Source organism: Meleagris gallopavo, chromosome 10 (genome assembly GCF_000146605.3).
Source record: "Meleagris gallopavo isolate NT-WF06-2002-E0010 breed Aviagen turkey brand Nicholas breeding stock chromosome 10, Turkey_5.1, whole genome shotgun sequence".
Classification (NCBI taxonomy): Eukaryota; Metazoa; Chordata; class Aves; order Galliformes; family Phasianidae; genus Meleagris; species Meleagris gallopavo.
Genome location: NC_015020.2, coordinates 23,521,545 through 23,548,095, shown reverse-complemented (window position 1 = coordinate 23,548,095; position 26,551 = coordinate 23,521,545). Strand labels below are relative to the sequence as shown.

The following is a 26,551-nucleotide window of genomic DNA, read 5'->3' as shown; positions in this document are numbered from 1 at the left end:
TGGGTCCACATAGATCCAAGTTAGTTCCTGTGTGAGATTAATGTAAAGAGATCTGTGATTAAACACTGGCATTACAGTACAACACACCTGTTCTGGGCTGATCCTAAGCATTTTTCTCTGTTGCCTGAGGAGGAGGCTTCTCAAAGGATTACAGTAACACTTTTTGACAAGCTTATACAGGGTGGAGTTTCCATGTAATGACAAGGCTCATTTGATGATGTCTCAGTAATGCATTCTTTTTATTTTTGCTGTCAACATTTATTACTGTAAAAGCATTGACTGTTACACAGCTGGTCCAACTTGTCCACTTTTAAGTAACAGTAGGTCTCTCATCGTATTTACTGTAGTTATGCAACACTAGCACTCCTGCTCTCAAATTAAGACTTCCAGGTGGAATTTAAATACCTACAATTGCTTAAAAAATTTTACTTCTACAAATCCCACTTAGAGCTTCAATTTGCTTTAGACAGCTGATACACTCTGTAAAAGATATTTAAGAATTTTTAAACTGGAAAAATTGATGTAAACAGTCTTACTGAAGATAAACTGTAGAAAAATGGAGACCTGCAAAGTCTGAATCTTTGCTGTCTGATCTTAGACGATGTTTCTTCTTCCAAGATGCTGCAGGATGAGAAAAATGTATGTCATTCCTAATTAATATCTGGATAGGGATTTTAAAAATATGTAAATGGAAAAAAGCCACTCCAAAAATAGCAACATACATCAGTTCACCTTTTCATTACTGCAGCTATTTGCAGAGATATTGCTAGTGTGTCTATCTCAGAACTGTCTGTACTATGCAGGGATTTGCTGACCACGTGTTCTTTTTATAAGTTTGCAGTATGGAGTTTCATATCATCATGTCTTCCTTTTCTGCTCTTGTGCTCTTGTGTCAAATATCAGAGATTTCCTTTTTATTCTTTTCCTGCAATGATGATATAGCAGTTCTGGCTTCCAACACCTTTCTTTCTTTCCTCTTTAAAAATTGTATCTCGCAGCCACAAAGGAAACTCAAAAGGAGCAGCCCTTGTGAATGTTCTCCTAAACTGCAATCCGATGGTCTTTTCCTGCTTCAGATCATTTGCTTTTTTCCACTCCTTTCCTGCAGTTGTGCTCTCCAGGTAGAGAATGGCCTAAATGCTTCCATCAGCAATGCAGGAAGACCTCTGCAATTTCTGTTTAGGAATTGAATTAAAACCGTTAGAAACTAGGCATTTTAATACCTTTAATATTTTTTGTCCCATCTAGAAGTTGCATGTATATCATGGTATATAGTACTCACACAACAGGAGGCTACGTGAATAAATACATGAAATTCATTAAATTCCAAAGCACAAGAAGATAATGGTGATGACAGGCATCTAACAAAGACTGTGATATAACCTCTTGAAAACCCAATTAGCACATTTACTAATTATTACTAGTTATAACTTGTTAAACTACAGTAATCAAAATTTATTTGAATAAATTTTCCAACTTTGTATTTGTAATATGATGGCACCCCAAGGCTCCAGCAATTGGTTTCCTGTTGTGTGCCATACCAGTACACCAGCAGGCACGTTTGCTGCCTTCAAGAGTTTACAAGCCGTTTTGAATTTGAACAAAATGCAGAGTAATGACAGTGAAAATAAAGAAAATGAAATGAAAGTATCTTTAGTTAAGATTGATTCTCAGCTGTGCGTGCTGCTGGCTGCAATCACCGGATATTAGCTTTGCTTCTCTTAATAAACCTCAGCTTTCCCTGCAACCCAACCCACATCTGTAGTCATCCACAAGGCCATATGGATGACTTCTCATGGAAAGTAACTGCAGGTCTGTTTCTACAAGGTTTTGTTTTTGTTTTCATTCTTATCACTCGAGGTAAATTACAAAAATCAGTATCTGGAATTGGGCTGATACAAACAGGTAGGATTCTGCCTCCCCACCTCTGCTTCTGCCACCACAGAAACTTTCCTCTGCTTTGTTTCTGTCATCCCCATATGGCTCATACACTTTGTGTACACTTTTTTCTTCTACATATTCCCCATCGTGTATGTTTAAGTTACACAATGTGCAAGTCTGTCATCTCCAGTGAGTCAAATTAATGCTTTTATTAAACTGGTTTGTTTGGACAAAGGGGTGTTTCTCCTTAACGCTCCCATGAATAGCCTAAAGCACTTGCAGTTTTTAATTTCAGGAGTGGTTCAGTGAGATGAGCCATCTTTCTGGTGAACATTCAGCGTTTGTGAATAAACTTTTTTGTTTTGTCTTTTGTAACATCCATTTATTCACTGATGCTATGGTAAATGTCTTTTGCTCATGCTGATCTTCTCAAGTTGTTTTATCTGGCTTTACTTCACAATAAAACTCATCCTAAAACGCAATGGGGAATAAAATGTAGCACATCTCCCTTGAAACCAATCAGGTGCAAAACTAATATCTGGGGTTAAATCATTAAATCCTACCTACAAACAACAACAACAAAAAGCCCAGCACTTCCAAGGTTGACATATCCAGTAAAATATCCCATCCAAAAAGCTGCCTTTTCTTTTTTTATCCTTGTGTATTTTTTCCCTGTATAAGCAGCAGGAGAAGAGGGTGTTGCTATCCTAAATGCAATCGGAAATCCAGCTTTTTCATCCTCCTACATCTGGCAATGTCTGCTTTAGGTGCTTTAGAGGTGACTTCACAGAACGAATAAGGAATAATTATTGGAGAGTGTTATCCTATATTTCTTCTTAACCTTAACTGAGTTTTTTCTTAGTCTTGTTGCTGTGAATATTACTCAAGAATATTTGGTCTGGTCCGTTTTAACCCTCTCATGAATGTGTATTTACTATTTTTTGTGTTGTGATTTAACATCTCTAACGTGCATTATAACAGAAATTAATAACTAAAGAGTACGTTCTGTAGAAAAATTCATATTCTCTTTATTGAGGATATCAGCTTTCAACTGAATGAACATCCACCCTTACTGGTGCACAGTCAAAATGGGAAGGCAGAGACCTTTCGTTCACCTCCTTAATGAATGCTTAGGTCATACGTTTTCATCTTGATGAGCAGTTTCATTGTTTTTGTGGTATCTTTGCCTGTAGAAATCTTTCAATATCTCTGTAATGTTTGACACTAATCACTGACTTGTCTTTACTCTTGCTGTCTGCTTTCTTGAGGTAGAAGATATAGTCCTGTGTGCTGTACTGTAATCCTCACATGGTTTCAATAACTTGTTTTCTTCCACCTATGAGTATGGCCTCTGTTTCTGATGTAGGCAGTTCAAGTGAACCAGGATAAGACTTTGTCTGTTTATGTCTTGATTTCTTGAAAATGGAAGATTGTCATTTTGTATTCATTGCAAAAGTAATGTGGAAGTGCATTTATTGATGTTCAGTAGATGTTGCAAAAATCTCACATTTTGTTAGTAACACATGTGACATGATTTTTAATTATTGCTTTTAAAAAAAAAAATTTTTAATGCATTCTTTGTTAGTGTGATGAAAGATTCTTTGCAAAATATTTAGATCTGCTTTTTCTGTCATTTTAAAAAATGTTTTCTGGTGAATGTGAGTCATCCTTATACTTTGTGTGGTTTCTCTTAGAAAAAACAATGACAAAAATAAAAAAAACTAGACTACAAAAATAACAGCATCTGATGTTTAAAATTCCTCCGAAGTGTAATTCTGAATCAGAGAATACATTTGCTGTAATCACTGTAGCTGTGGTTGATCCTGTAGAGTGGGGTTGGTGTCAGCAAAACACAACAACGCAGAACTGCATTCCATATGACTGATTACATCTGCTTTTCTCCTATGGAAGCTGGAATTCCAGTGCTGTTTATTCTACCTGCAGATGTGTCTCTGAGATGTGTTTCAGTAAAAAGAATATTGTTTCCATGTAATGCAAAGATTGGTGGCACAGTCATTTGCTTTTAGATGTGGCTTACATATTTTTGTGAGGACCGGGCAGTCATGCATAGCAATTCTTCACATTCCTGGCATCTTTTTCATAATCCAGTTTTAGGACGATGGTGACTGTGATGAGCAGGGAGGAAACAAGTATGTAGTTTTTAATGTCTGGAATTAATATTTATACTCTTATGGTAGGATCTATAGCATCAGTATATTTTGAAGGCACCAGCCAAATTATGTAATTTAAACTGATTTCAAAAATTACTCAGTGAAGATCCTTGTAAGTAAATGAAGCCCGTGCTTATCTGATGGACTCACTTCTCACTCACTTCTTGAGTTTTCTAGGCAGTTTTTATAATGCAGGATGAAAGTCAGTACACAATTTCTCATCAGTCGGAGGGTGGGTTGTTTTTTTTGTTTGTTTTTGGTAAACTGAAGTAATGTATGTTAATTGCTAGCAACCTTTGGCAAAAGAAAGAGCTTGTAGTTGCAACAATTGCATCTGATCTTTCACTTTTCCCTCCGGCATTACTGGACTTGTGCGAATCTTGAAATTCACTTATGACGATGCATGAAGTTGCAAAACATGAAAGCTGAACAGATTGTCTCCAAAACAATTCTTAATATTTTTTTAAATGCTCATCCCCTGGAGGTTGCCTCAAGTAGCCTTCTGTCTGTAAGTTGGTTTGGGAAGATAGTTTTACTTCCCACCATTTTAAACTTACGGTGTGCTTACAGAAAGTACAAAATGTTTTGGAAGAATTCAGTCTACTCATGTTGTAGCTCTGCTGAACTAAGGTGATGGTTTCTCTATCTTCTGTGAGTGAAATTTAGGAGGAATGATTGCAGAACAATGTGGGGTCCTGCTTTATAAAGAAGAAGAGTTTCCTCTAGAAATACCTGATTACTTTCCAGATGGAGGTTGTATACTTTTTCCTGCAATTTATCCTTTTCTCTTATGGTTATGTGCAACTTCAGAAGTTCTTAACCACCAATACGTTAAGGAGTTTCATTTGAGGAACATTCCAGCATGTTTGCATAACCAGACAATAACGGTTGATGTACTCTCCTTCCATTGAGTTTTTGCCAAGTAGAGAAGTTTCTCGGAACAAATTGATTGGATTGTTTGGAAAATGATTCCTTTATGTGGAACAATCCTTTCAGATGAATGGAAAGATTACCATAATGCTTCACAAGGGAGTGAGCGGTAGATTTTCATTTCTTTGAAGCCCCAGTGTAAGTGCTGTGTTGCTGCTAACTCTGGGTGACAGCACTCAGCCCACCAGCAATTTTACAGCTAAATCTTACTGATTTTTGTAGGAAACTCTGCAGCCTCTACGGGGCTCTGGGAGGATTATAGGATGTGAGAAGAATAAGCACAGAGCAGCACGCCCTGTCTATGGCTGCAGCAGCAGAGGACAGAGCTATGGATTGCATACTTTGCTTTGTCAGATATCCCTGTGATGCAGTTATTCCAGCTTTCAGGGATATCTGCATCTTGATCCTCCTCTGTATGGATGATACCTCAGTTTGTCATTGGCATATTTTACTGTTTGCTAATAAGATACTTTGCTAGGTGTGCTGGCATGCTAACCTCATGTTTCTTGTCTGCTTGCCTCTGTGTGTTTGAGACATTTCAGGGCAGAGCTTGTTACTTTAAATTGTTGTATTCAGTATGAATTGAGGTCTGTGGGTCTTAATAGCCATGACCCTAGGCAGATCATTCTGAGAACAAGTTTACCAAGGAAGGACCTGGGAGCAGGCATCCTCATGAAGGACGAGCATTTGCCTGCTGTCAGTTGGAGCAGAAAGCTAGCTAAAATCCAGCCTTGTTCTCTAAACAACGCAATGCCCTTCCATACTACAAGGCAGACCAAGTGGTCAGCTGCATGACTGACATCCCTATGAGATATCAAATATTCTTCTGTTAAGTCATTGAGGGTAGAAAATAGCAGTGAACATGAAGATATGTGTCCCGGTTGTCACTGTGTGCTGCTAGTTTTCATTTTCTTTTTCTTTTTTTTCTTTCCCAGGATGAACGTGAAGCCAGAGAAAATGTGAAAAGGGAGCAGGATGAAGCATACCGCATATCGCTCGAAGCTGACAGAGCAAAGGTGTGTGTGGGAAAGTGGCAGTGGGAATGCTGGAACATGAGGCTCTTTACAAGCGGTGAAATCTCTGTGGAGCAGAGGATTCCCTCACTTCAGTTCTGCTTTTTAAGAGTAGACCTTTGCTGTAGGGACTGTAATTGCCTTAAGTGGCAATGAAATGGTTAGACAATTCAAAATGGAGATTTCAAAATATATGTAAAAAATCATAATAATGTTGTAAATTCTCGACGACAGAAGTTGAGTTGAGATTACTTTCCATTAACAAGCTTCAAGAGGACTATGAAGGTTTTATTCATATGGCTTTATGTTATGCAGATATGTCAGTCATCCATGAACCATTCCTGTTCCAACAGAACAGTTAAGAAGTTTCTTTGCTTTCATACAGCTTAATGGACACCAGTAAACAGAACGCTGGAAAGTGAAGTGAACATGTCTGATTACTGTTTGTTTCTATTTATTAGAGGGAAGCACAAGAGAGAGAAATGGCAGAGCAGTTTCGTTTGGAACAGATTCGGAAAGAACAGGAGGAAGAACGTGAGGTGGGCTGTTTGACTTTTTCAAGCTGCTCTCTGGATTTTTGGCGCTTCTGGAGGTTGCAGCTTTCATTCAGCACATTTTGTAACCTTAATTCAAAGTGTACTTTTTAATGTGAACCTCAAATTAATATTTTTATTAATTTCTTATCATAGATGTGTAAAAGAACATAGGCATACGCTGCAGGTATAAATTACCGTGTAAACGGATTTACTTGTATTGGCAGCTTCCTCTTTTTTGACTCCTGGCAAGTATAGAGTACAGTTTGAAAGAGAAGAAAAAAGGCTGCGTTACAGCCATGTTTCTTCCCCTGAAGCCCCACCACATTTCAAAGGAAAGGTGAAACAGGCTAGTCATTAGAGGATTTTCTGCTGTTCTGTGAAGTGATCTTGAAATAGATGTCCTTACAGGGCTGCTATGAAACACAGCTATTTGAAAAGGACTTTGAAACCTTTGAATAAAATTTTCAATACACATAAATGTACTGACTAAAAGCAGAGTTGACTCAGTGTTGTCCTTTGGCTTCTAGGCATTGATGATTTTGTGAGGAATTTGCTAATGACTACAAAGTTGTATCAACATCCCAATTGAATATATATTTCCTGAGTATAGTTTCAATATTACCACAAGTATATAATATACTTTGAATATTTAATATTTATAAAATATGAGAGTTCCTTTTTTTTAGTGGAACTTATATAACTTTTTTGCTCTGTCTCCCATCACTGATGGAGATTTGAAATTCGGCGTTATATTCTCATTTAATTTTCCGTTTAGTTGAAGCCTAGTAGAATCCTGATAAATCACTGCCTTCCTCATCCCCCCCCTCCCAGACTTAAACACATACTTGACATTTCAGTCTTGTGTACTTTGCTGATGTATGAAAAAATTGCATTACACAACTGAAAAAAGTTGGCTACCGATGCATCTATTATTCCCTGAGATAAACCCGATAAACAAACTTTATAAGCAATGCATTTGCATATATATTTTGACCAAGATAATTGCATTAGAAAATCTGAACCACCTAAGCATTCAAAATCCTTTTAAACAGTTCTGCATTGTAAATACTAGATTCAGTCAAAACCATCATATTCAGTGGTTTGGTAGAAAGATAGTTCACTTCTCCTGTATTATCCTACAGTATCTGGTGAGTTTTTTAGCTCCTGTTGTTAACATAAGCCAAGAATCAAAAATAAAACACAACTGGGTGGGTAACGTACAGAACTGGACTGTGAGAATTTTGTTGAGGATTCAAAAGGCTGCCATTCTGTGAGGTTAATAGCAATTGGAAATAAATCAGTACTGTAGCAGTAACAGACTACTGAGAAATCCATCACCAGATTGAAATAATAAGTATGTTTTATTTATTTAAGTAATTTGGTATGCATAGAAACAATAATTCACTCTGCTTTAGTATATCTGCTCCTGAACCTTTTCTTACACGTTGCCCTTCTGAAAAAAACTGTTTTCCTACATGAAGCCTGCAAAACTAGTCCCTGTTATCAAAACAGATGCGGGTTTCCCTGTTTTAATGTAGGCTGCAGTAATGAAAATAATAGGATCTGTTTGCTTAGTAGAACAAAAGGGATTTTAACAATAATGTTTACTAACACTCCCATTTTCAAGTATACAGATTACTTATACTGAATTGTTTTGCAACAGTGTTTACTTACAGAAGTGCCTTTCTGTTCAGTTCATATATTTAAAGTCAGACTATTGAGCTATTCACATACGAACATCTTTTTATCAACAAAACTGAAATTGCTTGTTCAGATTCAAGAGTTATTAATGTGATCCAGCTCATCATTGTTTTCTGACTTGATTTGCTAGTACAGAATATCCATTGTAAATTGCCATTTCACGTTGAAGCCTGGGAGACTGGTTACTTTGGGGAGCGACGCATTCTTTGCACAAAGAAAAGAGCTCTAATGAGCTACTGTTGTTTATTTTTCTATAATATAATTGATTGGGATCCGTAAATAATGTAGCATCTGTTGTTATACTGTGTGGGGAAATGTCAAAACAGAAAGACAGTAAGCAGGTGGTTGAGTGTGGAGAGAGAGAAAATTAAAATAGAATCTATTTAAAATATAATCTCATAGTAGATGAGCAAAAATGAACTCAAGTTCTATGTATAAATATTTATACTGAGCTATAATTTGCTTAGAGATTCGTGTGTAAGAAGTAGACTATTTAAAAGGCTTCATCATCTTGCTCTTGCCCATTCCTTTCTCTTCAACATAATCATCCTCCATCAGTTTCTGTAACTAAATGACCTTGGGGAGATATTCAAAGGCACAAATAGCAACTGTGCATCATGAAAGTTCCTTGAAAATCCAGGTGAATCAGTGCCTGACTGCCTCTTCATTTTGGAGAGGTGCCTTTTGGATGAGGAATTATTATGCTTTTTGTATTCGTTGCAATTCTCATTAACTGTTGCATTAAGTGAGGTGGTAGCTAACAAGACTGCTTTCTAAGTATGATCTAATTTGTAATAAGAATCAGTATCTGTCCAAGAGAGCCAACAACACTTGGTATCCCTGAAAATCAAGCCTACTTACTGCAGCAGTCTGAAATCAGGTATCTTTGGTGATGGTGGTGTTTGATTGTTGATTTTTTTTTATTTATTTTTTTAATTCTGATCAAAGTGTTAACGTAGGTCCTGGAGGCAGGGAAAGAAGACTTGATTTCTGCCCTTAAAATCTTAACGTCAGCAACACACACCGTGTCAGCAGGAAGACATTTTTAGATACATGATGTGCCCTGGCCATTGCAGTGCTGCCTGGTTGCATGCATGTTATTTCAGAAGATGTGCGCACCTGTGCTTGGAATAATTGTCCTGCAAATAATAATAGTAATTGCTGTCTTAAAATCTTAATGCTCCTATGTCTGTCTGCCCAGTTTTCTTCTTTGACTGTTCTGATTTTTGTATATACTATAGATATCTAATACATCTTCATGATATTTTTTATTATGTCTAGCAGTGGTTTAGTTTATTCATAGTAAATCTCTACATATATTTCTTCTTATTCTGAGCTGCCACCAAGTGCCCTTGTCTCTGTTACAAACTCTGTTTAGGAGGAAGGCAGTTTGATAACAAGTGCATTTCGAGAAATACTTTTACTACCTTCAATTTATAGCCATTAAGGAAGCAATTGGCTGCTTGACAACTACTCTTTCAAATTTTTCAAGGCTTTCTGCCAAATGATTAAATTACTTCTTATCTCTTTTGTGCGTTAACAGTAGACCCAATAAGATGTGTTATAAAAAAGGATTTATTTTTATTAGTTGTGTGGTGGGCTGTTATTAAGGACTGAACAGAAATAATTTTGTCATTGAGATATAAAGCAAAACTGTGGCTCTGAACACTGTGGTATATCTTGAAATTCTGTAAGACTTAAACAAAAAAGCTCTCTATGCTTTTCATCTGTTGTTAATATTGCAACCTAAATGGTTATTTTTCCTCAGGCTATCAGGCTTTCTCTTGAGCAGTCTTTGCCTCCAGAACCAAAAGAGGAAAGCACCGAGTCGGTCAGCAAACTGCGGATTCGGACGCCCAGCGGAGAATTCTTTGAGCGACGTTTCCTGGCCAGCAGCAAGCTGCAGGTTGTCTTTGATTTTGTGGCTTCCAAGGGATATCCTTGGGAGGAATACAAGCTTCTGGGCACCTTTCCGAGGAGAGATGTGAGTAAATATCCCTTCCAGGAATAATACTGCTGCTTCTGAGTTGTCCATGTTTAGTTGACCGGTACGTTATAGGGTGGTAGAAGATAAAAGATATGCTTGTGTAAGTTAGAGTGCTGCCAAGTGCCGTGGTTGTGAGCAAGCCAGATGCTAACCTAACAGTGCTGTCACGTTACATACAAAAATACACTGTTTCCAAAGTCTGTTTCCAATGGCATTAAAAAAAATGGTCAGTTTCTGAAACAAACAATTTGTGGATCACATTTAGTGAAAACTGCTTGTAAACACTGACTGCATCTCCTGCTTCCTGTCTCACAGAAAACAGCATCAGTGATAGCATGCTGTTTAGATCTGTTACAGGCTGGTATTTCTAGTCATTTTATTTTTGCCATTTTGTTGCAATTTTATGTCATGAGCAGGAGGAAGGCTCAGTGTCAGATAATAAGTGGTTTTGAGCTAATCAGTATCCTGTGATGAATTATTCATCCACCTGTTACATCATACAATTAAGTAATCATTTATGCTTCCTACCTCCAAATTCTGATGATGTACTTGCTTGGGACTGATTTTCAAAGTCAATACCACATATTGCTTACAAAAGCAAATTCAGTTCTGCTGGTTTATCAGTGGATATTTATGTGCTTGTTACTTGATTTCCCTCAAAATATGCCTATTACTCTACTACAATTTAACTTTCACTTTTTATCTAGTCATTCATTACCTTACAGCAAAAGTGAAAGTCAGTGGATCTAACTGTGATAACAGGAGGTGCTGCGTGAAAGGTGAAGGTAATGGGTAATACAGAGTTGACTACAAATTGAGCCAATCAATGATGGGTGAAATACAGCAGGTTTTGGCCATACTACCCCCAGTACTGCGAATGAGTTGGGGCAGCTCTGGGCTGGGGAAATCTTCAGGTGACTGGTAAAACCATTTTTCATCAAAGGAACTCACTACCTGAGTTGCTTTTCCATTTTCTTTCTTATCACTGCCAATGGAGGAAGTTCACTAGGAATAGGGCAGTAGGGCTCTGACTGGCATGGTGACAGTAACATTTTGTAACATCAACCTATTGCTTTACCATCCGATTTATAAGCTGTTTCAAGCAGTACAAGTACTCCAAAAGGGGAAGAAAATAATGTGATTAACAGCTATGACCTTGGGAGTGGATGTGATTTCTGAAGATTTTTGGCATAACTCTGTAAACAAGATTATTGTAGTACTTGCAGCTTTTTTTCGACCTTGTCTTATATTGAGAATCTTAATCAGTCAGACTGAGAAGGAGCATTTAGGGAATGTCATTAATCACTAACTACCTTTACTCCTTAAGCATGTGATGTTGTTTCCAGTGGAACCGTAGATTAGAAGTCAGCTGTGTTTCCGCTATTATAGATCATTCAGTTTATTCAACAGAAAAGAATTTTTACAGTCCAAACAATGTTCATGTGTATTTAAAATATTCTGCAAGTCGTAGCTCTCTGCTTGTAATACATTTGTCTTAGTACAATTTGACTTCTACAAAAACCTATGAAGACATTACTCTATTTTTCCAGTTTAAAACCTCACTGTCTAGACTGGCTGTATCTGTATATAATCACATCCTTGTCACCATTAATTGACTGGATGGCTCAAATGAGAATGAGCAAAAAAAGAATGGAAAAGAAAACAGGCCACTAATTCAAAATGGGGTGGTACCTTCAGTAAATTTGTGAAACTACAAGAAAGAAAACACTGAGGCGGAAAAATAATTTTATGGCAGGCTACAGAGCTGTTGGTCTGTTGCAAGACCCTGTCATCTTTTTGCTATGATTCCAACTTAATAGTGCCATGTCTGAGGAGTCACATAAATGATTCATGCTGATTTGACTCAGTGGCAGTGTATGAATCTGGTTGCCATTATGACCACCAGAACTAACAGATAGAAAGTAGTCCCCAGGGGGTTTCTAACTATAAATGACATCTGCCATGTTCCACAGACTTGGAAAGCTGGAATTGTTTAAGTCCACAAAGAGAAGAGTTTTGTTTGTTTGTTTAAAAAATGAAAAGAAAAGATGAATGCACTGAAAGCATGCTAACTACATTTGTTACCTTAAGCTTTGTGGCATACAGCCTCTTAAAAGTGCAGTGTAAGTTGTCAAGACCCCTCTGCTGCGTGTGTCACAGACATCCATTGAAGTCTGTGGAAAAAAAAAGTTTGCAGTGCTTGTGCTCAAGAAGAAAAAAGATAACATTTAAATTGTCTTTGTAACATTTTTGAAAGAAAAAAAAAATTGTTTTGAAGTTATCAGAATTACTTTGTGGAGCATTCACTGCAGCTTGATGAAAACATCTCAAGTTAATAATCTTTCTTCTCTCCTAATCTGTATTACAGTAACATACACACTCCCAGAAGTCTCAGACTTATCTAAATGAGGGGATTATCTCCAAGCAAATCAGCATTTTCTGGTGGGAAACTTGTCAGAAGAATTTTTACCTGTTTTTCAAAATATGCTTTTCAAAGCCATCAGTCCTGATACATTGAAGTATTTTCGCTTCTTTGGTAAATAAAAATTCATTAGATCTTAGTTCTATGTTCCAGTTGCTTACACAGATATCCTTAGCTAACTTAAAGTTGGTATCATAACCCTACTGTAAATACAAACTTCTACACATGAGTAAATACCCAGATTAACCTTTTCTAGACACCACTTGTAGTTTTTAAAGCAGCAGTGACATTCCAAAGCATTTAAGCACATGCAGCAACTTGTTATTGGGTCTTTGTCACTGACTGTGTTGTTCTTTCTACTAGCACTGAAATTAGATATTAACCACCTCCTTTCTCAGTACCTTAACCAAGACAGGACTGCATACCTTACCAGCAAGGTATTCCACACTAGTAGGCTGAGCCAGCAGGTAATTTGTTCCTCTACATTTGAAAATGTTTGGCAAGCACATCTTTCTGAGCAAAAAGCAGTAGTACAAGTTCTCTGCCTTATTCTTAAATGCACCTGCAAAGGCTTTATGGAAGTAAATGAATATGCTGTTTAAATGTGTGTGCTGATTCTAGATTTATAGTCCTTTTTCTTCCAACAGTCACTCCAATCTTCAAAATGCATTCAACTATAACAGAAAAGAGCTTACACTGAGCATATTAGCATGCTCAGTCAACTTTCTCTTCGAATTTTTTTAATCAAGGCCCTTTCTCTCAAAAGCCTTCCCAAACACTAATTTCACAAGTCATCTCAGCCTGCTTTCTGCAGGTCTGTCTTCTCCCACAACTCTGTAGACCTTCTGTATGACCGGTTCCTCACTTCCTTCTGTGGAGATCTGCAGAAGTATTCCTGTAACTCTTTAATGTCTTGTGGACTGGGCGTTTGATCATGCTGTAGAAAAAAAGCTGAAATGTACAATATCTAGTTGAAGCTGTACTTCAGCTGAACAAATTCGCCCAGATGAGTGCTGTAGGGATTAATGGTACATTTGTAGAAGTTTTGCGGTTTGTATCAGAAGGTGAGGTCCTGAAATGCTCTCACAGGTCCATCTCATTAACAAATAAAGACTGAGCTTACCAATTTCATCTAAAAAATCAAAGCTACAGCGTACAAATTCTTCTGCTCGTTTCTCCTTGAAGTGGAACATCAGTTATGAATTTGGAATAATGCATTTTGCAGACTGCATTAGAGACTTAAGCTTTTTATTTACTGTATCTGGAAGCCCTAGTAAGCCAACATTCTACAGTATTTCACATTTTGTTTTTCTGAGGCAGAGCTTAGGATCAGGTGTCAGTTAAGTCACTTAGGGTTATTTAAATGCATTTAAAATGTTGCTTAATAATTCAGAACCAGTTTGCTCTGTTTAGAGTATTAAGATTTTTTAAATCCTTTTAATTAACCAATTTCAACAGCAGTTTGAATAAACAGAAACAAAAATCTGTGTCCCTTGAAAGCACAGCAAATGAATTTAACTCAAGTCACATGTCAATTTAAATTAGGTACAATCTGGATTTCAGCAAGTTTGGTGCCAAACCATTCTTCATGTTGTGTAGAAATACAGAGTAAGACAAAGCCAAATAAGATTGTTCATTTCACTGTTCTGGTGGGAGAAATCCTTTTTGACTCCCACGGTGAAAATGCAGCAACAGGATAGTAAGTTAAGCATCAGTACTCAACACTCATCTGAACAGGTGACTATCCTCTGATATTCTCCAAAGGGTAAAGTTATGATCTCTGTACAGCTGTGCTAGTTTAGCAATTTTGTGTACTTCAGTCCATTCTAGAATCCATTCTTTGTATGAACTGTTCTGCATTGCACCCAGTGCAAACTAATTCCTTCTAATAATCTGCTTTTAAACTCATTAGGTAGTTCCTGAAAAATGCATGACCAGGACCACTTCTCAATTTTAACATCATCTTGATAGAAAGAATGAAGAAATATTTAGCTGGAGAGAGGATTCGTGCAGTATCGTGGTTATACCTAATAGCAGTTTTAGTATTTAGTCACTCACATAATCTGGGAAAGGAGCTTGAACAAGGAGGAATTCAGAAGGACAAAATGTAACGATTCACATAATTTAAGCAATAATATTAATTATATTTCCTACTGTGTAAAATAGTGCCTATCTGTTTTCATTCACAATAATCTGAAATTATTCAGGGCAATATATCTGAAGATGGCATGTAATTATCAACTTTATCTAATTTGCAGGAGGCCACAGACACAGAGTTAGTCATCCCTCCTCCTGGCAATTAAAACTGTCATTATGTCAGTACTACCTGCCCTTGCTTTTTCTCTCTTTGAGGATATATTATTTTATTTATTCAAGCAGCTATGTTTAGCTTAGTTAAGACACTGAGAATTTGTCTAAGTAAATTGGCCATAGCAGACTAGCATATTCCCGTGCCTCTTCTAAGGGCACGGTTTCTAGTCTTTCTTCCTGTTCGCTGTTAACAGCAGAGCGATGGGACTGATAACTTTGGAATTCCAGAGGGCTGGAGCACGTATAGTTGCAAGCAGAATGCTGAAGCTCTTGCAATCCTTATGTTTTGTTGGTTTTGGTAAGTTTGTTGCTCACACAGAGTAGTGTCACACTCTTTCAGCCAGCACCTACAGAGGGAATAGTTGATATTCTCATCCTGAAGTTGATGGCAGTACTTGTAGTTCCTGACATTATAAGAGAGTAGATGCTCCTTGAAATGTAATGTCTGTTTTTGTGCAAATGTAATTTCTATGTATGTAGTAAAAAATTCTGTAAGTATTATAGAAAAGATTTCCATGTTTTCTTCCAAGAATGAAAGATTTGATCAGCTTCTTTAGACCTAGTGTTTGCATAACTGATATCTAAAGAGAAAGATTAAACCACTTCTTATATAAAGTCACTGAAAGGAAATGTAAAAGTTTGTTTACTCTAAAAATAATTGTGTTCTGTAGGTGAGTATAGTTTCTGATCTCGTATGACAACTGTCTGAATATGGGGAATGTTTAACTAATGTTAGCAAATAGGAGTGCATGTCAGATAAGCTGTTCTACTTAAGACTCACTGAAGTAAGCATTCACCAGAGAACTGAATGCTCAGTGCTGTATGTGAGCTCTTAGTTGAGTCATCCTCATTAGTTAACCCAATGACTAATACCAGCCACGTGATTAATATATTCCATCCAAGCACATCCCTCTGACCAGAAGTGTTCTTTTATTCAGCACTGCACCATTTTGCACGTGTTATTGTTAAGAGGAAGATGCCTTAGTTAAGCTGCAGAGCTTTGCTGTTGGGTATGGCATGATACAGCATAAAGTAGCTCAAAGACATCTTTTACTTTTTTTCTGCAGAATTTGTGCTGAATGTCAGTTTTGCAGTTTTATTCCCCTCGTAGGAAGAAAATGTAATGATAAAATACCAATAAAGAGCCTTTGTAGTACTATGATACTAAGAATGCTGTGTCTGCTTACCAGAAAATTTAATGATCTCCTGCTGTTTTGGTAATTGCATAAGTAATACATCAGACTAAATCACCAAAGCAGTCTTAGGCGCGCTTTTCATTCTATTTACCTATCTACCACTCACAATGTTATACAGTAGATACCATTGTGCTAGCTGAACATCTTAATCCTTTGAACTTGATAAAAATCCTTTTGGATTGTTTTTCCATGCAGTTATAATTAAGTTCATATGAATCCAATCATGGATCGCTCTCACGTGTGTGACTGTGTTCCTATCTGTTCCCCTTTGGGACCTACGATTGCAAAGCAAAGTTCTTGCAGTACATTTGAGGCACTAAATGCGTTTGTGTGTTTGCAGACTTTCAGAAGATACAGCTTTCTTTTAGCATGTCATCAATATCTACTGTGAAAGCTACACTATTTCTGGGGCTGGGATCTGTCGTCTCTGTAGCTAGCACGTTTTTTTTAAATAATTAAATACATGAATAATGGTTAGTTTGGTATAAGCACGTTGGCAGCAGTGCCACGAGTAACAGACTGCTTTGCTCCTTGGCACAGCAGAAAGGACGCTTAACATACAAATGCTCTGATCTGTAAATGCCACTATTTAAATCTTTTCTACACTCAGCAAGAAAACTGAAAGTAAACAGTGTGAAGGTGATGGAGCTTTTCCTTTGTCAGGAAAAGAGCTGTTCCAGGCTATTCCATCAGCTTCTCTTTTTTTATGAGAAATCACAGAGAGAATTACTAAATAGATCATTGATTTCAAACCAAACAGAAGGGATAAAAGACCAAAAAAATCTGAAGAGAGCTTTACAGCATCTCCCTCTGCACTCAGAATCTGGAGTTCTCCGTTGCTGGTCTGGGATTTGCTGGCACCAGGAGAGCTGCACCATCAGGTGTGTGCAGGCAGCTCATCCCACTCAGACACCAGCGCTAACCTCGACTTCTTGCTCTCCGTGCAACTTCTGTGATATTCTAGTACTATCACCGTTTCTTTTACGTGCATGTAAGAATGATGAGTATTTATGTCCTTTTAAGCTTTGTTCTGCAAACGTGATGTAGTTTTCCCAATTAAAAAAATTTTCAGTAGAATCATGAATTCATAATGTTGGACTTTTAAAAAGCACAAATCACTGCAACATCAAGCTTGGGCTTCTTATTTACACTGCTTATTTATACTATCATTATACTTAGTGTTTTATAAAACCAAGAAGAATACAGTTCCTATTTTTTTCTTCATTTACTGTCTTAAAAGACAAGTAATGCAATTAAGGTTTCTGCACTGATTATAAGCTATGCAGCAAATTCTTTTCTTCTACCTGTTAAGATAAGTTGCTGGCAGTTTATACTAGATAGAGGGTATCTCAGGCAGCTGTACAGCTTTTCTAAGACTGGAATGCTTGCTCAAAGTACAGGTTATAGCATCAGTTTTCTGTCTTATCTGTATCTGTTACTTTGCTCTGTAAATATACTTATTAAATATGCTGGATCTAAAATAATGTTTTGAGAAAATCATTTGAGTGAAATGAATTGGAGTGTGATGTATCTGCATGAAGGCTTTGAAGTTAGAATGAGACTAGAGGTCTTTTAGTATGACTTATTTTTTCCTTATTTGAGATGGCTTTCTTCAATTCAGATGTAAATTATCTCAAAGTTTATTCAACTAAACCAGATCTAATTGCATATATTTATGTGAATTAACCCTACTTTTGTTTGTTGCACAAGTTGGACATATTATCTATATAACCCACAGATATTTCAATATGTGAAAAGAATTCACTATATTTATGTGTCATTCAGAAAATACAGGTTTTTTTAAACAGACCTGGTACTTTACCAGGTGTGCCTTTAAGTAATTTCTATTGCATTTATACTTTAGGAGGATTAGGAAACAGAGTAAAAGAACTCTTTGTCCATTAGATTCATTAAATGTATTCATGCGTGTGTAAATGGTATAGAGGCTGTGCTACTCAGGAATCAGATCCTTGTCCTAGGGTGGAGAGAAAAGTGAAGGGTGTGATATTTACTGCTTGGGTAAGTGTCATAATAATTGTGTATTTGATTCTTTATTTTTAAATGACCTTCCTGGGCATTAAGCCAATTATTTTGTCTTTATCTTTTCCCTGCAGAGTTGGGAAGGGTGAGGAACCACACCTTTGATAGTATAAAAGTACAGCTGTGCAGGATGCGAGCGTGCGATAGAATGGATAGGTCAGCAAAGGGGAAGACAGAAATTATACTGAAGTGATACAAGAAGGAACAAAATGTTGTTTATACTAGCAATATTTTTCACAATTGAGTCTTTTTTAAAAAAAAACAAACAGTACAAACAAGGTATTTGTTGAAAATAAAGCCTAAATAGTTAATACGTTCTTCGAGAGAAACCCAGAAATTAGCACAGCTATCCTTCAGTGGTTTTGCATAGTCGTATATCAAACTTCGAAGTGCTGCAGAAGTACTTCAAACCAACTACTCTGTGCTTAGTTGAAATAACTATCACAGAATTAATTTAAAAAATGCCTGTTGCAATAACGATTTCCTGTGCGCCAATCCAGTACAAGTTATATAGTGAAGCTCTTGGAATTAAAACCTTGGATTAAACCTTAGCTCTATTACACCAAAGCATAAGACCCTATAAAACTGTACCCGTAGATGGAAGAAAAATGCTGTTTTACCAACTGAAATGTACTTTGAAACGTTTTATACCTTGATTGCAAGATACAGCACTGACAGAAATAAGGTCTTGTTACCGCCCTCTGGGCACTTTGCTAGGAAACCTTCCCCTGAAGAGTGGCAGAGTCTGTGTAGAAAGTCATTTGCCTAAAAATGAAAACTCCTAACATACTGTTTGCTTTGGCTTTGAGTCAATGCTAAATGCATTTGCACGTTATTCTAAAGAATCCTGTGTGCTTGAATATTTAGCCATTTTGCTGTCACTTAATGTACTCTCAGCATCTCAACATTGTGCCTTTCCTTCGCCACCTCCCTCACTATGCAAATTTAGAACCCCATTTTTGGGGCTTTTATTTTACTTTTCATTATAATATAATGCTAAGAATTCACCTTAATAAAACCATAAAATGTGTGTTTTAAATACATTTGCCTCACTAATTACTCTCACCATGGGAGTTGTGTGTAGACTCTAAAAATGCATATTTTAGTAGTAGTAAGACAAACGTTGTGGGACTTCAAAATACAAAGAAACATTTAAGCTTTTGGTATTTGATTAGCAAGTGCTGAGTGTTTAACTCAATTTATTCTGTAACCATAATCAAGAAGGCATGTAGTTGAGCATTATGGGTACCTATGTTATGAGTGAGTTCAATAGGAGCAAATGAGATTAAATATATAAATACATGCTTAAATTATTTCCTGCATAATTGCTAATAATATGCAATAAATCTTTAAGTAATACAAGTATGGAGTTTATAGACAGTATAACTTAGATAATGTGCAGAACTCTTTAGAGCAGAACACAGTGCAGTGACATGAGAGCAAAGTCTCAGCACTGAAATGACTCCAGAATGTGCCCTAATGCTGATGAAGCAAAGTACGCATAATGAAAATATTTTAATTCTTTGCATTGTGAAATAACCCACATAAATTTACTTAATGTAACTTATTAATATGCTGCATTGGACACATCTTTGTGGGTTACAGCTCTTCTTTAATCTTTATTATACATAATTCTTTGGTTTCTAAGTCTATTCAAAAATACTTTCAAAGCATCTTAGGTTATATTTCATATGTTTACAAGAGAAACCATTTATTTTGGTACGAGATGGATTCACTAATAAGGCTGCTATTCTTTGTAGTGAACATCATGTTTACAAACCACAAATAACAAAGTAGAAGCTGCAGAAGGGTTATGGTGTGATAATTAAGTACAATGGCGACCTATATGAACAGAAAATGCCAAGGAGCTAAAACAAAGCAACAACAGCTTTGTTTGTTGACAGATGCATGAGCCATATTGTTAGTTAATTGGGTAATGGTGTAAACATTTGCAAACTCTGCTGTCCCTCAGTGAATTAAGCAGCACATTGAAATTATGGTGAAAATCTGCACAGTCCTTTTGCTGCAGGTACTCCACAATGCTTTTAAGTAACCTTCTAAGCTTAAGGTCTTTGAGGAAAGAGCATTACACATTGTTAAAATTTGAAGTACTTGAAGTTTGCAAACCTTAGGGTTTAGATTAGGATATGAACCTTGAATTAGGATACAAATAATAATTTTTAAAATAGAAATAAAAATGCTAATAGTGAATAATTATTTTCCATAAGCTTACAGTCTAGAATATTTTTTTCATTGCCTACATTTGCTTTTCGTTGTTTTTTCATCAAATGTAGGGAAGATTTGTTTTTGTTCTCTCCTGCTTTTTCCTGCAGAAAGAGGTTGCAGGGTTTTAAAGCAGAGAGATCTAATTAGATAATAGCTTTAACTGAAAAGGAGAATTGCTTCTATCAGGTGCACAATACTTATGTGCAGTGAATTGCAGACTCCTGTTTGCCTCTCTTTCTGTGCTGGAGCGCAGTGGACTGTAGTAGAATACTAAAGCATCAAAAAATGCAACAAGATACTTAATTAGCATACCTCTGTAATCACAAACTTAAATGCACTACTTTGGCTGTTTTTTACATAACAGATTTGCTTTCTAAGATATTAACCTTTCAATAATTTAAGCGGCACCTCTGCAGGAATGCATAATTGGACTGTAGATAATAGGAATCTAAAATTGACTCTGGTGTTTTTACAAATTATTTTTCTCTTCAGCCACTTAGCAATAGCTCACCACACTACTAGAAGTGTAAGAAAATATGCCCCTGCTTTGGAAAACTAATTAATATCAGATATATATATATGCATCTGTCTCATATATGTATGTTTTAAATTCTGTTGCAGTCAGAAAGGTGAAACTATGTCGATTTTAATGGACTTAGGAAGTGATAGGCTCTTTAAAGGTAATTCATTATTTAAACAAGTATAGTTATCCAGCAAAACAAGTGAGATACAAATATATTTTAAATTTGTCTGTTTTAGTTGGGAGGGGAAGAAAAAAGACACAGTACTGTTTCTGTTACTTGGTAACAGGAGTGGTAAATTATGCATTTAAGGAAAGTACTACATTTATAATTTCTTATATTAACTCATAATATGTTGTTTGATTGAGGCTGATTTTTTTTCAAAGAATAATTTTAGAAAGCAATGACGTGAAATGGTATAAACAAACTTAACTTCAGGAAAAACGCCCACGAGTATGGATTTGCATTTATACCCATAGCATAAAGCTATGATCTCTCACTGGAATTCTGCTGTGTTTCCACCTGCATTGTATGCATACCTTTATAATGTGAGAAGAAGTCAAGACTCCAGTAAACAATCCTATAACATGAATGTATGCATGTAACTGTGTAAATGTAAACGATACGTAGACATATTCCACTCACACGTATATATGCATGATATACATGCAACGTAGTAGTTGGGCAGAGATGCAGTTCTGCCAGATGGTGAGCTGATGTAGCATCTCGCTGCCAGTGAAAGGAGGAAGATCCCGCTCTCTCCCTTCTGCTTACTGCGGAGCACTTTTACTGCCTGCCTTGCACTGGACTTGGTGTTCAGTAGATTTTGTGTCAGTTCTACTCATTTCTCCACCATATTCTGGGGATTAGTGCTGACAACTTCCACGATGACTGACAGATTTCTTACAGTAAAAAATCTCAACTGTGAAGATAAGGAATTCAAAATAGTTTACTTACATGTATCTTTTCGTTCTCGTCTTTACAGGTGACCCAGCTGGATCCAAATAAATCGTTACTGGAGGTAAAACTGTATCCTCAAGAAACCCTTTTCTTAGAGGCAAAAGAATAGATCAGACAAGATTGTAGGACTAAGCATCTTTCAACAAGCCAGAGGCACAGCATCAAGAGGAACACTTCATCAGCGCCATCATCCAACTCAACTTAATGTCACAACTTTGCCTCTTGCAAGAATCCTGAAAATTTGAAATAACATAGCTACTTAAAGTTCCACGTACATGAGTATATGTTCCAACCTCGTTTAAATGAGCAGAGGATGAAATTCTGCTTTGAACACTGAACATTATGACTATGTTGCTCACTTATCATCCAGCTTTTGTTATAATTAATGCACTGTTAAAATGTGAGTGATTGTTAAGTAGAATTTTTACTCCTCAAATGCCCCTTTTTCACCAAGAAATCTTGGACATTTCTGCCTGTACTTTTGACACTAGAATGCTGTATATTTGATATCTCGCTGAGCCAGTGCTCTCATATATATGCATTTTATCTCTGTGTTTGAATTTCTACTTTGTCACCTAATTTAAAAAGGCAGAAAAAAAAAAAATAACAGGACATTCTCAGCCATGGAAATTTAACAGTATTATGGTAGAAAGCATATAATTTTTGTTAGTACTTTCTGACTTCTTTGATAAGATGTAAGGTTTTGTTTGAAGAATATAGTTTGACATATATGCGAGGTATTTATTTACTGGTTCTGCTTTGGGTCTCAGTTCTGATTCATATAGGAAGTATTTTCCATTACAATGCAGTGTGTGAAACTGCTTATTGCATGATGTGAATATTTAAATAACATTAGAAACGGCCAGGACCAGAAAGCTGGTATCTTGCCAACACTTCAGGAATCAGCCGATATTGAATATCAGCTGTTAAAAACCTTTCAAATATCAGATACAAAAGTTCTTTATTTCCCATCGAGAAAGAAATGGCAGTTCCCATGTTGGTGGTTTTCCTTCATTCTGGCGCTTGTTTGTATCCTATTACTCTGTTGTCCTAAAGCACCTTGTTTGTTTCATCAAACAATGAGTATCTCAAGAGATGGTGTAATAAGAAATCTGCCTTACTATTGCACACTTTGGACATTTTAACAGTAGATTACTGATCCCATCTCAAATTAAAGAAATCCTACTTCTGTTGTCTGAAATGTATGCACCAGGTACCTGCTGTCTGATGAGGAGAAATCTGGTACTTAAAATATCTCAACCATGGAACAAACATACTGAGTCTAAGATCAGAAAGTACACTTAATGCCAAATGTGCATCAAAACAGGTTGGTTGGGGGGGGGAGGGGTTGTTTTGTTTTGTTTGGTTTTTAAATCTGGACTCCAGGATAGTGCACCACAGCACTGCAGAATTGTCATCTACTAATCAAACTTGTTTGGTAGTGCCTGGCAAATTGTTTTCCACGTGTTTCTATGTAATACGCAGTGTTTATCATAGCAGGAGTTCTGTTTTGGAAAATTCATACTAAGCAAAAACCAACTGCATACATCTTCTAGTCTTTAGTCTTTTCTTTGGAAAGATGGTGATATAAAATTATATGTATGCCTATTATTAGGGTGTTAGTGAAGCTGATATATTGTTACCTTTACCAAAAATATAAATTTTGGAGCAGGGGAAAGCCTTATTCTACCTTTTGTAATTCTGTAATTAGTGAGTGCTACATCAGACACTTTTAGAAATGAATTATCTGTGACAAACAAAAGGTTTGGAAGTGTAAGTGAATCTTAACCATTTGCAGTTCACAAATAAAAGAATTCATAGCCAATAGAAAGATAAATGTATGTGTAATGGAAGCCTAAATGCAGATGCTTCATTCTCAACTTCTGTTTTCTTGGTAAAAGATCCACTGTTTATTAAATAAGACATTAGCATAGGTTGCAAATTGGGGTGACGCTGTTTCTACAAACAATCACAGTAACACATACAGGAGGATTTTAAAGTGATGCATATCTTTTTTTCTTTCTTCTTCTTTCTGAGCTGCTATTGAAGAAAGGAGTTGCTGAAATATTGCTGCAGTTGAAAAGCAACCTTTCAGCTAACTTGTTTCTGTTAACCTGTTCCGTTTAACTTTTGTTTGATCTCATCGGGCTGTTTTCTCTCGTTCAACTTTATTTCTGTATTTTGACTTTATATTCTTTACTTTGTTACTAGTTTTGTAAAGTTATCAAATGTGACTTGAATATTTGTTGAACGTGTTGAAGTCAGTGCTCCCAGGTTCTGTTAGGCCTTTTTTGTTCTAAGACAAGTTTTAGGGCTTTTTTCCCCTATTTTGTTCACATTGAAATTGAAAAATACACTGTCATTATCAAAATATTGTGTTGAGAATTAACTGGAAGTGTTGAAATTGGTGGTGTTACTGCCCTCTGGTACATAAATCAGGAGCAGTATAGAAGGTGCATTCTGCCAAAATAAGTGTATCACTCAATTTAAATAAAGCATTTATGATTTTGGTCCTTAAATACTGATTTCAAAAAGCAGACATCTAGTCATCTTTCTAAATTACATCCTCAATGCAAGCAGTTTTCTGTCTAGAAACATTAATATTCTCTGCCATCATTTTCTGCTCTCTTAAACCATGGAATTCACTTCATGTGCTCTGCTGGTTAATGCTCTCGTCATTCTACAGACTAATTTTCTAATTCAGTATTAACCTAAAACTGTAACACTTCTATTGCAGAAGTTATCCCTGATTCTACATTTTTTATCTCCAGGTTCCTCACATTAGTGGATTATCATTAATGTGATTAATGCATTAGTTTTAAGTCTTAAGGAATTACTGTTAATGAATGGAATCCTGTACAATGTGTTGGCTTTTGATATTGGCCTTCAGCGCATGATGGTGAAGTTGGGGCTGTCTTTGGCTTTTGAAGAAACTTCCTGCCTGTAGACATTGCTGTTCTAAATCTCCATTAGAGAATGTGCAGAGCACAGGTGTTTGTTGTGTATTCTCTGCATAAGCACTCTTTAATTTAGTGAGAGTGCCAAGGGAGTTTCTAATGGAGCTATGCTGGGGGTTTGTTTATTCTTTTTAATGTAGCAGAAAAGGACTTCGGCTTTCGTAAACTGTACGTACTTGGTGACATTAGAAATTTAAAATAAATTTTCAATTACAGTACTACTTCTACTAAAAAGCTATATGATTTCACTCTTCCGTGTGTGAAGAAAAGCAAAATCATTGTGACCCGGATTCACAGAAGGACTAAAGCATTTCCTTACTGAGCCTTGTGGTCGGACTCCTTAAATGACTCAGAGTAAGACTGAGGTTCCCTAGAATGAGGTCCATAACAAAAAATAAACCAAAAACCCTACAGAATACATGTAAAGAATCGCTGCCAGGCAGAACCAGAAAATGGTTACATGGGCTGACAGAAATGCTGAAGGTAGAGATGTCTGATGGACACCGTTACTCAGTGAAGCTGAAGGTTCCTGCTCTGTGCCAGCCCAGGGTGCCGCGTGCCACTCGGGGTCCACAGCTCAGAGGCCTATTAAGATAAGCATCGAGTCCTTTATTCCAACACCTGGCAGCACAAGGTACATCTTTATTTCAGTAGTGGTGGTCTTTCCATCAGTCTCCCCTGAAGTTTTTTACTGAATAGTACTTGACACTGAAGTTTTCCCAAATTGTGGCCAGCATGGGCCTGGGGAGAAACAAGCCTGAGTCTTCAGTGTTTCAGAAGACTGCTGTAAGATCACTATAGCACAGGCTACTTCTACTGTGCGAACTCACTCCCTGCTGTCAAAGCGGTTTGCCAAACAATGTAATTATTTAAGCTTGTTTAGAGGGAACGTGCAAACAGGAGTACGATTTTTCAGGTGAGTGACTGAAGTGCTTGCCTGGGATGGGCTATGCAGTCCTTTTCCAGAGACTGTTCATTGCAGTCCACTGCTTGGTGTGTGCATACCAGTACCAGCAAAAAGCAGAAGATGAAGCAGAGAATGAAGAGGAAAGGAGCACAGGAACGTTGCTGCTCCTGCTGCTGATTACACTACTCATTCCTGTTGGATTACATGGATTATGGGCATGAGCAAAGCTCATGGATACCCTTGCAGAATTGGGGTTTGGTTCAACACCATTCATAATTTTGAAGACCACTGTTATACCTTCGTAATTCTCTCATCTCTGAATTTGAGGAGCTCTTAGTTCATGGGTCTGCTTCATGTATAAGGTCAGTCTGGGTGGGGCTCTGAGCAACCTGCTCAAGCAGTAGATGTCCCCGTTCATTGCAGGGCAGTTGGACTAGGTGACTTTTAAAAGTCCCTTCCAACTCAAATGATTCTATGCTTCTCTTTTTGTATGTTTTTGCCTTCCCCGTATCATTTCTAATATGTCCTATGCTGAGTGAATAAATTTCATGCCATCTTCCACGAAAGACAGGACTTGTATCAGGAGCTTACGTGCTGTCCTGGTGACACTGGTGACATCATTTTATTCTCAATTCCTTCTCCAATAATTCTTTTTTTTCTATTTGTCCCTGAATACTACTACACTTTCTCACATAAATATCCACAAAAAACCTACAATGTCTGTCTTAGATGGTAACACCTGTTTTAGGAGAGAGACCCATCTATAGAGTCAAGGCTATTCAGACTTCCCCAA

The 26,551-nt window shown here is 36.8% G+C and overlaps 1 protein-coding gene across 1 annotated transcript in view; it reads left to right on the top strand.

Moving 5' to 3' along the window:
• Positions 1-25,069, top strand: part of FAF1 (Fas associated factor 1) — a 41,054-nt gene extending 15,985 nt beyond the window's left edge. Inside the window, exons 4-7 of the mRNA XM_010716134.2 lie at positions 5,918-5,998; positions 6,457-6,534; positions 10,001-10,216; positions 21,920-25,069. Coding sequence (XP_010714436.1) covers positions 5,918-5,998; positions 6,457-6,534; positions 10,001-10,216; positions 21,920-22,003 — 459 coding nt within the window. The 3' untranslated portion in view covers positions 22,004-25,069. The remainder of the gene's footprint in view (positions 1-5,917; positions 5,999-6,456; positions 6,535-10,000; positions 10,217-21,919) is intronic.
• Positions 25,070-26,551: the final 1,482 nt, after the last annotated feature.